Source organism: Chrysochloris asiatica, unplaced genomic scaffold (assembly GCF_000296735.1).
Source record: "Chrysochloris asiatica unplaced genomic scaffold, ChrAsi1.0 scaffold00162, whole genome shotgun sequence".
Classification (NCBI taxonomy): Eukaryota; Metazoa; Chordata; class Mammalia; order Afrosoricida; family Chrysochloridae; genus Chrysochloris; species Chrysochloris asiatica.
In genome coordinates, this window is record NW_006408680.1 from 5,514,225 (window position 1) to 5,528,026 (window position 13,802).

The window sequence follows — 13,802 nt, forward strand, 5'->3', positions numbered from 1 at the left end:
GGGGGCAGCTTCACCTTCAGCTATAACCAAACTGCAAAAGCTGAAACAGGAGGCGTTTGAATAATCACAAGATGAGACACATGTTGTATATTGCCTTTATTGCGCAGAAAATGCTTTCTGCTGATTGTCTTCAGTAGAACATACAGTGGTAGGTGTAACAGACAAAGATTAACTACAAATGCTCAAAAGAGACAAGTTCTAGTGGGCAGGGCTGTCCAGTTTCCATTTCAACTGAAATCTGCCTCTCAACTATGTATAAATTCTATCCTTCGCAGTTCAACTACCACGAGCCATGGCAGAAGTTGAATCCCTGGGGCCTGGAAATCCAGGTAATCTAGAGCCATCTATAAACTGGGTGAGAAACAGGTGTTTCAGAACCCTGGCAAATAATTTTTGTATATGAATAATGGTGAAGCTGGCCAACTGCAGTTTTCATACTTAAGCACACCGAGGCTGCTTAGGATAAGACCTGGTGTGGCTCTGTGAGATAGCAAGATTGGTTTGAACCCAAAGGTCAGCGGTTCAAACTTACCAGCTGCTCCTTGGAAACTTTATGCAGGGTCGCTGAGTCAGAACCATCTCACAGCACTTAACAACAAACAGACCCTACACCCAGCTTCAGAGGAGGGGAAGAGAGAGGGTGGCTTGGTTGTTGCTTTTTAGTTTATAAATAGCAGAACATGTATTACTCTTACTTTCCAAGGAGGTTATCAAGACTTGGATTTCTTCCTTTGATGAGACTGCCATGGACACCCAGTGTACCAACCGGGCCAGCATGCCCGTTAGCACAGGAATAAAGTCAGTGCGTCTTTGAGAAAGCTTCACATGGAGGGTGGGGAGACTGGAGTCCAGGAAGCCACCAGGCGGGCTTGGGCTGCGGCGTCATATTGGCTGTCTGGAATGTCTGTGGCCGTGGCCCCTCCTTCATACCCTGAGGAGGGCGCTGAGGCAGTGTGGGTGAGGGGTGTATAGTGAGTAGGGGAACCCCGGAAGAACTGGGGCCCCAGCCCATTGGCCATCGCCGGCGTCTGGGAGCCTGGGGTGATGGCGCCGTTGCTCACAGACCACAGGTTGGGGTACTGGCTGCAAAGAAGATACACAGGTGAGTTGGGCTGGGTGTGGGAGGGGATGAGCCCATAGTGACCTTGTAAGCACATCTGTCGTGGAGTGTAACAGTATCATTGTCTTTTCCATCTAGAAAAGAGCCCAAGAGCTCAATTATGTTCCTGTTCACAGTTCCCAGCAGAACCCTCAGTGTCCCCACAAAAAAAGTCCAGGACACAAATTCCCAGAGATGTATCCCAATCAAAATGTCCCAGGATAGGCTGAAGCATCTAATTTTTTAGCTACAATATCAAGACAACACATCTTCCTGAAACACCAAATCCCCCAAAGACCTTTCCTTTGAGACCTGCCCTCTCCTGGCGTCTCTTCCCCTGCACACTGTCCTGCATGAGAACCCCCAAGGGTAGGAAGCCTATAGGGAGCAATGGACAAGGTCTCAGCATATCAGCAAGTCCCGTCTATAAAGAAAAGACAGCTACTGGTGCTCATTGAATCCTCCAGTCTGAAACATGCACAGAGACCCTAGGAGACCAACAGTTAAGTGCTTAGCTGCCAATTGAGCAGTTGGTGCCCGAACCAACAAGCAGCTCTGCAAGAGAAGAGCTCTATCCTATGGCTAATGGGGCTCCTAGAATCCAAATTAACCAGATGGTACTCAACAGCAAAGGAGCTCTGGTAGCATAGTGGTTACGAGTTGGGCTATTAACCTCAAGGTCAACAGTTCAAAACTACCTGCAAATGGATACAACGCTGAAAGCACTCTTCTATTCCAAGAAACTGGAAGACAGCTACCTGGCCAACAGACAGGAAAAGTTTCATTGTGCTCTGGACCAAAGAAAGGTGACCTCAATGGAATACAGACATTGTTTAACAAGATCCTTACTGTCACATGTAAGCAAAACTTTGCTAATGATGGATGATTCAAAAAGCCAAATATCAAGAGAGAAGTTACAGTAATTCAAGTCAGGTCCAGAAGAGGACATGGAGAAAAGGATATCCTTCTTTAAAGTATTTACACAGAAAGGTAGTTAACCTGTGTCTTGTTGATTGCAAAAAGGCATTCAGCCGTGTGGATCATAACGAGTTATATACATACACCAAGAGGCAGTCTTTCAAACAGAACAGATGAACACTGCATAGTTTAAAATCGAAGAAAGTGTGCACCTGGATCTTAATCCTTTCATCATACTTGTTCAATCTGTATTTTGAGCACATAATCTAAGAAGAATGTGACATCACGATTGGAGGAAGACTCATTAACTACATGTGACGTGCAGATGAGTGAGAGCAAAGACTTGAAGTACTAACTGATGAAGATCAAAGAACACAGCCTTCAGTATGGATTACTCCTCAACATAAAGAAAACAAAACTGCTCCCAACTGGACCAGTAATAAGCCATTACTGGAGAATATGGTAAATTGTCAAGGATTTCATTTTACTTGGATCAACACCCATGGAAACAGCAGTCAAGATATCAAACAACATATACATTGAGTAAATCTGCTGCAAAAGACTTCTTTAAAGTGTCAAAATAAACAATGGTGTAACCTTGAGATCTAAACCTGACACAGGTTACGATATTTGTAATAGCCACATATACGTGGTAGAGCTAGACAATAACCAACTCAGGAAGACAGAAAAAATGTGGTGTTGGTGAAGAGACAACATTGCCTGCCAGAAGAATAAAGAAAATTTTTGTCTTGGAAGAAGCAAAGCTAAGACTGTTAGAAGTAAAAATAGCAAGACATTAATTTCATGTACGTTGGATATGCCATCAGGAAAGACTCATAGCAACCCTGCATAGCGTTTGGTGGATTTGAACTGCTGATTTTGTGGTAGCAGTCCTATGGTTATCCAGGGAAAGACTGATACCAAGGCACATGGAGGTCTCACCTAAGAATGCTAAAAGGTGACAAGAACCTTCCTTCAAAACCGGCACTCTGAATTTGGACTTCTAAACTCCTAGCGTAGTGGTTATGAAGCAGGCTGCTAACCTCGAGGTCAGCATTTCGAAACCACCTGCAGTTTCGCGGGAGAACAATGAGGCTTTCGGCTCCCATAAACATTTACAGCCTCAGAAACCTTCGACTCCTCAGCACACCACCAACCACCAAACTAATAAAATCACCTCAATGTAAAGAAAATCCTCACTACTGGACCAATTGATTGAAGTTGTCAAATATTTCAATTGTTTGGAACCACTATCAATGCCCATGGAAGCAGAAGTCAAGAAATAAAACAGTGTTATTGCATTAAAGCAAATCTGCAAAAATGTCCAAGCGCAAAAATGTCAGTTTGAGGACTAAGGCGTGTCTGACCTAAACCATGGTATGTTCAAAAGCCTCACATGCATGTGAAAGTTGAACAATGAATACAGAAGACACTAGAAGAATCGATGCATTTGAATTACGGTGTTGGCGGTACCACGGACTGCCTGAGGAACAAACTAAATCTGTGTTGTACAGCTAGAATGCCAGGATGGCAAGATACTGTCTCCCGTACTTCAGGTATGTTTTTAGGAGAAGAACTTCATGCTTGGTAAAGTGGAGGGTCGGTTTAAAAGAGGAAGCCCCCCAAAGAGATGAAGTAACACAGTGGCAGCAGTAAATAGGTTCCGGGGTAAGGACGATGGTGAGGCTGGTGGAGGACCAGACAGGGTTTCATTCTGTTCAGCATAGGGTCACTATGAGTCAGAACAGACTCGAAGGCACCTCACAGCCTCTTCAACTGTCAGAGAATACATTTCTGTTCAAGCCATTGCTCCATGATAGCAGCAATAGAGAACTCAGACAGTCGGAACCCCCGACTATAGGCTGTCCCCTATGAACAACGTGGGCTAAACATTTAGTGTCTTTGGGCCATTTTCTCACTGGAAAACTTTTCATACTGTGCTAATAGTTCAGTCTTTATGCTACTGCTCCTACGAAGACAGGTAAATACATCTACCAAACCATTCTTCTCTTACTAGATGCAATCAGAAATAACACACTTTACACATCAGTGTTGAATCATTGGGTTGCTCACCTCAGGGTCTGCGGTTCAGACCCACCAGCCACTCCATGAGAGAAAGACAAAATTGCTTCCATAAAAGATTTGAAGTCTCAGAAATCCCAGGGAGCAGGGAGGGGTCAACTCTGTCCCATCTATAGTATACTGGTTACTTAGTTCAGGGAGAACAGTGGCTCTGAACATTAAGTGCTGGCCTGTGAACCACAAGGTCAGCGGTTCAAGCGCACCAGCCGCTCTGTAGAGAAAGATGAGGCTTTCTGCTCCCGCAAAGGGTACAACATTGGAAATACAATGTGGGGGTCACTGTGAATCAGAACCGACTCAACAGCTCTTCACAACAACAGCAATGACTGAATTCAGGGTTTTTGGTTCTATGTTCACAGAAAAGCCAATCAATTTAACAGCATCTTGTAAAGAATGTTCTGAAAACTTTCTTGACAGTTACTGACCCCCAAAAGCCCTAGAGAAAGACAGACTTGGCTTCCTTACTGCCCCCTTTTTACCTAAAAATAAGACTCGGCGATGTAGAGGTGGAAGGGAGTGGCAGAGCCAGACCGGGGGCCCTGGTTCCAGTCCGGTCGGTCCACCAGGAGGATGCTGGGAGCAAGGAGCTATCGTCCTCCCAGAAACCACTCTCATCATTCATGGCCCTGGATTTGTCACCCACAGCTAACACATACAACAGAGGACCAGGGTGACTGAAAATGGCAGGTGTCCCCCCGAAAGATCTGGATGGCTCTACCTGGACGCAGTCGAGGGACCCGAGTTGTGGCTCATGGGAAGCATGCTGGTATGGGTAGGTATCCCGAGGCTGGACCAGTTGTCATGGGACTGCAGCATCGGTAAGCACGCAGATGGACTGTCGGAGTATGCTAAGGGTGTGAGAACGTGGAGCTCAGTGACTGGATAGGGTCTTGCAAGAGAAGCCAATGGACCTAACGCTGACCACAAAATGTGCTGTAGGCCCTTAAATCCCAACCCTAACCCACTTACTTGGCCTGCTTAATGGGCTGTCCAAGGCGGGACTATTCCCAAACTACATATATGTATGTATATATATATATATATACACATAATTACCAGTAAACCCAGGCTGTTTTCTCCAACCACCACAAGTCCCAGTGACGGGACCTCCCTGCAGCTGGTCCAGCAATGCACTGGGACCTACAGGCCTCCTCCTGAGGCGTCCCCTCCGTGCCCCAGGTACCCACCAGTGCCCATGCAGAGTAGAACTGCTCCCCAGTTTCAGAAGCCCACTGCCAGGCGCCCTCTGGAGGGTCTCAAATCACCATCTCCCAGACCCATGCTCCAGCCTCCAGACTTACTTGGAGAGTTGTTATGATGTGGGTACGGACTGGGGTAGGGAGACGCTCGGTGGCTCCTCAGGGCAGGGTACCGTTCACAGCCGTGGGTAGAGGGGAGAGAGAGAGGACCTCCAAACTGGGGGTGTGGGCTGGCCGGTGGACAGAGGGTGCTGGTTCCAGGGAGAAGCCACCCCCCTGCTGTGAGAAAAGAAAGCTGTGTGACTGGTTTTCATAGGGTCTGCTGACATTCAAGGAGAGGGGGGACTGGAGACTGAGGCCTTGAGACCCTTTTCCTCTGGTCCCTGATGAAGTGAAGGATTCCAGTTCACTCACTGCCTAAACCCAGTCTGCATATGTCCTAGCCCGGCAGAGCAGAGCCAGTGTGTCCCCACACTCCACACTGATACCCCAAGGCCAGCTGGGTGTGTGTGACCCACCAAACACACACTGGTGGCCCCAGCCAGCCACAGTGCATGGGGTCCACAGGAACCCTGGGACACATCAGACCTAACCTGCTTCCTTAAAAGCCAATTTGCCACCAAGTCAATCCAGACTCATAGCAACCCTGTGCACCAGAGTACAAGTGTGCCCACCCCACAGGGTATGGCTGGTCTATCAGAAGGTGAAGACCAGGTCTTTCTTCTGAGGTGCATCGAGGTGAACTCAAACCTTCCACCTTTATTCTAGCAGCCCAAGACTAACCAGGGACTCCCCAAGCCATTTTATTGGAATATTCCCTAACCCTTAGATAACTTACTCTTCCCCAAGGCAGGCCAGCCTTCAGGCCCTAAACACACAGCACGAAAATAAAATGCTATTTGTTGTTAATTAAGTACCATCGAGTCGGTTCCAACTCATAGCGACCCTGTGCAGGGTTAAAAGAAGCATCGAATGTAAACAAGACAGAGCTGACCCCAGGGGTCAGTACTGTCTGTGGGGGGCTGTTCCTTCCTCCTCTCCCTGCCTACAACTAACTAACTGCAGGGAACTGGTTTTCTGCTGACACTTATTCTTTGTGGCTCACACTGCGCCTCCTGAGATGGTCCCATCCTCCTCTTCCTCCAAAACACCATTTCCGCATGACAATTCTTCAGACAAGCTAAGGCTAGGTATGATGTGTCCATGACCCACAGGGCCCCTCAATGGTTCGCAGTGTTTCTTTTCTACCTTAAGTGGGTGCACCTGGAGCCGCTTAGAAACGCTAGCCTAGAAATTGACCTGAAAAGGATACACAGTACAATCTGTGGAAGTCAGAACCTGTGAAAGGTGGAACCCTGTCACAAGGAAAGCTCAGTATAACAGAGACAGGAAAGTGGTCAGACTGCACCTGTGTCAAAAACAGAAATGGCTAAGGCCCAGAAAAACAAGGCCGTCCAGCTGCGTTCAGGCTGGCACCATTTTTATTGTGGATTCTGAGCATAGAGGGTTGTTTAAAAAGGTGAGATACAAGCAATGCTTACTCAACAAAACCCTTAGATTGACCAACGCCAACTTTTCTATTCTGATACTTGAAACTCAGCACTGCCATGTCCACCTACCTGGCTTTGCTCTTAGCCTCCTGAGATGCCCAGGACTTGAACCCGCATTCTCCTCAGGCTAGGAGCCACCCTTCCCATTGTACCCAACCTACGCTGACAGACCATCCCAAGAACCCCATTTGTTCATGAGCATCTCCCCCCAAAACACTAACAAAACCAGAAAGGATCCCAACGACGAGATCATGAGCTAGATTTTCTCTTTCTAGCCCAATCCAGAGTAGTCTCAGCACCCACTGAGGTCTCCAGATTCCAAGGTGGGTGCGGCCTCTGGGCACAGCAAGAACCCACGTCCCTTCTTCCCTGGTTGGGCAAACATCCACAGCCCAACTAGAGCCTGAGGCCAAGATCTGTGACAAGTTCCAAGCCATAGAGCCTGCACAATCAAAGCATAATCCAGCTCCCCCACCACACCTAGACACTTGTGCCTTCTCCACCTGCAGCTCTCAACAAGTTCATGCTGAAATGAAGTGCCTTCGTGCAGCGAGAAACAAACCGTACATTGAGAATAGCCGGCCTGTTGGCTGTCTCTGGTTTCCTCCATCATGTTTTTGTGATCACTTCTGTCAAAGGAATGCATTGAATGGTCAGAGACAGCATGTAGAACCAATATCTGCAGCAATGCGGTCTTTCTACATTACTTCTTGGTCCCAAGGGCACAGTTAGGATGGCCTCACCTTTCCTTTGCATCAAGAAAAGCTTTGGCAAACGGGTTGTATTTAATTTTAAGAGCTGTGATCTGAAAAACAAGAAATTGCATTGACTAGCTGTCGTTCGGTAGCGGGAAGATTTTAAACAGCACCAAAAATTATGACGGCTCAGTATTCCCCTTTAAATATGGAATCACAGACATCTTTGCCCATCTTTCTTACTTTGGTCTGAGTAATGCTTTATAATGAAGATATGGTGGTGGTGGTTTTATGTGCCGTTGAGTTGGTTCCAACTCACAACAACCCTGTTTGGAGTTTCTGAGGAGAAGATGGTGAGCTTGAACTGCTGAGTTTGCAGTTCAAACTGACTTTGCAGTCCAGTGCATTAAGCCACAGCGCCACACTCCTAAGGAAGATGTACACACAGATAATTCAAGTTTCTAAATGCCAACTTCCTAAATGGGATCCATAGTACACTTAGCCAACTAGTGGGACACACGGCACTTAGGAGCGTCACTAGACTGTGAACCACAAACAAGACCAGTAGTTCAAACCCACCAGCTGCTCCTCGGAAACCCTATACAAGGTTGCTATGGGTCGGAAGAGATTTACAACACTTAACTACAATGTGATAGTCCAGGTACAGAAATTTAAAGTGGCTTTAAAACATAAGATGGGTCTTTATAGAAAATGATGATCTGTTCATTCTAGTCTGTGATTAACACAAATGGCTTATAACAAATTTTCTACTTTGGGGTAAAATTTAGATTTAGGATTACAAAACCAGTATCCGGTATCTAACACCAGTATTTTCTATAGCTATATAGTTGAGAGTTCATTTCACCTGGAGGTTTAGAATTTGGTCTTGTAGGGGAAATTCTTCCCAAGAGAAGCCAAATTTTCTGATAGCTTCACCTGGTCAGACTTTTAAGCATTTATTTCAAACATTGAGCCATTTCTCCTAGATTTAAACACTAATCTACAAAGTCCTCATGTGGCACTGTAGAATAATGCACTGGACTGCAAGGTCAGTAATTCACCCTCACCAGCTGCTCCTTGGAAAACCTACCGAGGGTGGCTAGGAGTTGGAAAGCCCTTCACAACAGAACAATCTAGAGTCTAGCCCTCACAATGGAAAATGCTTGAATGATGTATTATTTTAACCACCCCACTCTTCAGAGAGGAATACTGGTGTGGTACGATAGGGTACACCCTGGGGCCACAAGGCCAGTTTGAACCACAAGATCGGCAATTCAAACCCACCAGTCGCTCCATGAAACCCTAACACAGGGTTGCTATGAATTGGAACTGACCGGATGGCACTTGACCCCTGAGTGAAGGTAAAGTATCTTGGAAGGGCATCAGGGTGCACCCTCCTCCAGGGGACCAGCCCTCTCACCTCCTCATTCTGGTAAGCAGTCACAGCTATGAACTGGGTCTCAGGGAAGCAGTGGCTGGTGATCATGCGCTGGGGACCCCCAACCCTGACGATGTGAATCCGAGGCTCGTACTTATGTAAGGAGTTGAGCATGATCTGAGGGACAGAGAACTCCAGGTCAGGACCTACCTCTGAGATAACAAAACCTCCAGAGGCCTGCAATCAAGATGGGGAACCGCCTCCAGGTGGCAGGAAAGGGGAGGCACCACTGTGGGAAGTGGGTTTCCCCCAGGTGAACGTCCCAGCATTCTAGAACACCTGATACTTTCCCCCAATCATCTGGAACTGGATGAGAGATGCTACACACCATCAACCGCAGGAATGCCCCTCACAACCAGAGGGACTTGGAGGAATAAGTACAATACCACCGCTTCCACAGCTACATTTAAAGTCTGGGGTTGTTTGCAAATGGACACCAGTGTTGTAGCAAGAGTCCTCAACAACTAAAGGGAGTTCTTCACAAAACAATCACTTACAAGGTTGTTGTTCAGACTTTACTGCTGGGAACTGCTGTACAGGGCTAACTTTGATAGAGCTGTCTGCCACCTAAGGGTAGCTAGCTGTGTCTCTCTCTCACTGCGATGTGCTTAGAATTTAGGGTGCCCCACACCTTCCCTGGAAGGAGCTCTGGTAGCGCGTAGTGGTTATTAATCGGGCTGCTAACCTGAAGGTCGGCAGTTCAAAACTATCAGGGGTTCCGCGGAAGAAAGATGAGGCCTTCTGATCCCGTAAATATTTACAGCCTGGGAAACCCTGTGCAGGGTCACTATGAGTCCGAACCGACTCCAAGGAACTTACCAACAACAACAACACCTTCCCCATTCCCCTGGGTCCTGGTGTCAGAGTGCAAAGTCATTTGAACTGCCAGGTTGTTTAAGCTCACCAGGGGCTCTTTGGAAACCCTATACAGGGTGGCTAAGGGTGGGAATCGACACCTTCCCCAGAGGGCTTGCCCCCTGAGACCCTGGAGCACCTTCCAAGGTGAGACATCCTCCCGTGTCCCCACTCTGGATCTGGTCGTTCCTGGGAGCCGAATGCCCATCTGCGCAGTAGAAGGTGCGACACCCAGCCAGTGGCTCTCCCCACACCTACCTGGCCACCGCCGTTGAGCTTGTTGGTGAGTTTGACTTTGCTGAAGGACACCGGCGCCTTCATCCAGTGCGCGCCGAAGTTGGGGGAGTCCGGGTGGATGTAGACGCAACTGGGAGCCTGCGGCTCAGGCTTGCCCCCCGGCACCCACTCGCCGTTCACGTACTTCCAGCGGTGGTTGTCCGCTGCCACAAAGTCCAGGAGGAAGGAGTACATGGCGTTGGGATCCAGGCCGGACACGTTCACCTTCAACACCGGGAACATCCGCCTGGAAAGAAGAGGAAGCGCAGGAGAACCCCGGGCCCCGAGGCCGACCCGAGCGCTTCCAACAGGTATCGGTTAGTTTCGGGACTTCCATAAGAAGTAGAATTCCCCTCGCCCTCGGAGACCCTAGGGTCCAGTGGCTTCGGCCTCGGGACAATGCCCTGGTTACAACTAGTTCCCCAAGGGTACCAAAGCTGAGGCCAGGGCGCAGCTTCTCAGAGATAGGGGCCCAGGGATTCGAGTTCCTTCCACGGAGAAAGTTCCCGAAGGAGGCACAAGGTCCTGCCAAACGGACACAAGGAAAAAGCCCACCTTGTCCAGGCTACAAAGCATAGTACGTGAGGGAAGCCTTCCCCGTGTCCCAGGTGCGGGGTCTGGCTGCACGCGTCCACCCGGAGGCCCAGGGCCACTGGGTTTGGGCTCGGCGCGCACCCACCTGCCGTTCTTGGTGACGATCATCTCGTTAGTGAGTTCCTTGAAACGCAGCCACAACTCACTTTCTTCCAGGCCCACGCGCAACTCGCGCTCCGTGGGGTCCCCCTTCTCGCTGCCCGCTTGCAGCTCGCTCTCCACGGCGCTCAGGAGGTGGTCCACTCGGTACTGCAGGCTCTTACCCGAGCCCTCGGCGCCGGGGGACCCCATCCTCTCGCCGCCCCCCGGAACCCCGCCACGCTACCCCAGAGCCACCTTCGCCCCCTTCTTGGCCGCCTCTGTAAAGAGAAATCGAGGACCGTCGCGTTCCGGGGGATCAGGGCGACCCCGGAATGGGGGAGTGGGGAGGGTGAGGCGAGAGCGGTTCCACTTGACCTCCCGCTAGGCGGGCTCGACCCAGTCTCTGAGGAGGAACTGAGGCGCCCCCCGCCCTAAATAGCGCGGCGGCTGGGCGCGGGGCTGGGTCGCTGTCCTTTGAAGCGCCGGGCGGCCGCCCATTGGCCGCGCGCGGCCACATCAGACCTAGAGGCAGCGGACAATGCGCCCCGCGGCCGGCATGCAAATCAGCGCGCCCGGCCCCCACACCCCCGCCTCCCCCAGATGTTTGCACCTCCATCAAAGCGGAGGGACCCGGCGAGGAGGAGGGGGCGCTAAAACTCTCTGGCCCCGCCCGCCCTCTACAAGGAGACAGCCCGGAAAAACGGTTCCGCTCTGGGGGCGCCTCCAACGAGCCACCTAGGCGACCCCTATGAAGACCAGACTTTCTGGTCGGGTCCACGTTCCCGCACACCTCTCGCGGCCTGAGCCCCTTGGCGCTCACCCCTAAATCCTGGAGCAGGTCCCCGACCCCCGGACTCCGGCCGCCACTCGACCTCGACGTCGGCACTCTGGCAGCGCCTCTGCCACCATGGGGAACCCGACGGAAACGCACGCTCTGGGAGGCGGCCCAGCGGGTTGGTGGGCGCCTGGTGTTCTATGATTGTTTGGGGCCAGGCTGGAAGGCTCGGGGCTCGGGGAGCGACTCTGGGGCGCAGGCCCTCCCTGCCGCGCCCAGCCGGTCTGCTGCGGTTTATGGCCTGACGGTGAGAACCCGAGCGCTGCGAGCGAAGGGAAGGTGACAATGGGCAGGAAGTCGTGGGGTGGGGGCCCTTTCAACAGTAACATTCCTCTTAGCTTCGGGACCTAGGAGGGGGAGGAAGACAGCGCTCGGACGACAGCGCACCCCCAAGTCTGCGGCCCACCTAGAAGCGTAGGTTCGGTCGCAGCATCTCATCCAGCTTCGCGTGCCCACCACCCCAGGCCCTAGGGAAGAAACGGAAACATCGGACTTGGCACCAGATCTCTGGGGCGTGAGGGGATGGTGGTCTGAGTCCCCAGTTTCCAAGGTTCAGCCTGGCACCTGGGAAGCTGCCGCCCGGGCCACCCTGAGGGAGAGGGGGATAAGAACTCGTCCAGGGGTCCTTTTCCGTCCCCTTCCCTGGGCATCTCAGCTCCTGAAGGCTCATTCTTGCCCGCATTTCTCAGTTTATTTTGTTGTCTTGGGGTCGGGATGTCTCCTACAGAAAGGCACCAAAAGGCCTTCATTTGCTCCTGGGACACTCAGGAACACCTTTCCATGTTTGTGACACAGAGAGAATAAAACAGTCTAAAGATAATCTGGGCCTAAAACCCGCCTGACCCTCTGCGCTTAGAATAAAGGTTGGGGCGAGACGGGGGGTGGGGGGGGGCGGGGGAGGGTGTTCCTTTCCTGGGAGCTGTTTGCATTGGTGAACGCCTTTACCTCTAGCCTGGAAAAGCTTGGTGAAGATGTGCTAGGTAAAAAACATTGGTTCTGATTTCCTCAGCTAGAAACAGTACCTAACCGATCAGAATGGTCAATTTCCAATAGCCTAAAGAAATTACTCTCGGGAAGTCACGCCCCAAATGTCAAACGAACCCGCTTCCAGAAATGTTGACTAAACCCTGCAACTGCAGGCAGTGTGGGAGGTTGGAAAGATTGGCTTTGCCCCTAACTTGTGCAACGGGCCATATATTTCTCTATATATTTCTCTCATTGCTGATTTTTCTTCGTCTCGGTGCCTGGTTCTGGCGTCTTTGTCCGCCTGTTGGCCCCACTAGATTCTCTCCCAGTCTTTCCAACCAAGGCTGTAGTGCATGACAGTTTACAGCCAAAATCTTCCTCCAGCCAGCTATAAAGAATTCCCAGTTAATAACCTAGAGCTTCCTTGGGGGATAGAAGGCTCCGGTACTTCCAGCTGTTTTCTCTCCCAAAGCCTAACTGTGTGGGAAGTGAGCCCCTCAGAATGGGAGGAGCAAAGTCTGAATTGGGCCTTGGCAGACAACTGTTCCCTTCAAAGTAACTTCAGAAACCTTTCAGGAAAAGTAAGGCACACACAAACCCTTCAGTTCCCAGAGAACAGCCCCGGGCTCCATCTCAGCTGCACAACTATTTGTCCTTGGGAACAGGTATCAGTGGGGTCTTCGGAGCTGGCTGAAGGCCACTGGAGGGTGGGGGTGGGGGCAGGGCCAGAGAAGGTGGAAGGAAAACTGCTGATTGTATCATGTGTGCATATTGTAGAACATGTATGTACAAACACCTGAGACCACCAAGAGTTGCTATCGTGTTTTTGTTGTTGTTAGGTGCCATCAACCCTGTGCACAGCAGAACGAAACACTGCCTGATCCTGGGTCAACCTCACTACTGTTGCCACATTTGAGTCCATTGATGCTGCCACATGGCCAATCCATCTCGTTGAGGGTCTTCCTCTTTTTCTCTGATCCTCCCCCTTACCAAACATGATATCCTCAAGTGACTGGTCCCTCCTGGCAATATGTCCAAAGTATGAGAGATAAAGTTTGGCCATCTTGGCCTCCAAGGAGCACTCTGGCTGAACTTCTTCCAAAACGGATCTATTGATTCTTTTGGCAGCCTATGACACTTTCAATAGTCTCCTCCAACACCATAACTCAAAAGCATCAATTCTTCTACGGTCTTCCTTATTCACTGTCCAGCTT

General features: G+C 50.3%; 1 protein-coding gene across 2 annotated transcripts; it reads right to left on the bottom strand.

The window, feature by feature from the left end:
• Positions 1-821: 821 nt before the first annotated feature.
• Positions 822-11,078, bottom strand: T (T, brachyury homolog (mouse)). 2 transcript variants are annotated; one of them, XM_006871174.1, is made up of 8 exons: positions 10,792-11,078; positions 10,095-10,359; positions 8,964-9,098; positions 7,592-7,653; positions 7,416-7,477; positions 5,401-5,574; positions 4,818-4,947; positions 822-1,083 (listed from the first exon to the last, which is right to left on the bottom strand). In XM_006871174.1, exons 1-8 carry the CDS (start codon positions 10,995-10,997, stop codon positions 822-824), a joined length of 1,296 nt encoding a protein of 431 aa, XP_006871236.1. In that variant the 5' UTR covers positions 10,998-11,078. The 2 variants fall into 2 exon arrangements, with proteins under 2 accessions (XP_006871236.1, XP_006871237.1); XM_006871175.1 differs by lacking the exon at positions 5,401-5,574 and having other exon boundaries at positions 10,792-11,064.
• Positions 11,079-13,802: the final 2,724 nt, after the last annotated feature.

Bases quoted from the DNA above. Each gene is read 5' to 3' on its own strand.
- T (XM_006871174.1), bottom strand. From the start codon at position 10,997: ATGGGGTCCCCCGGCGCCGAGGGCTCGGGTAAGAGCCTGCAGTACCGA. The intron at 4,948-5,400 runs GTAAGTCTGGAG...TCACACCCTTAG, and splicing joins ACATCATAACAACTCTCCAA to CATACTCCGACAGTCCATCT. The intron at 1,084-4,817 runs GTAGAGCCATCC...TCTTCTTTGCAG, and splicing joins GGTCCCTCGACTGCGTCCAG to CCAGTACCCCAACCTGTGGT.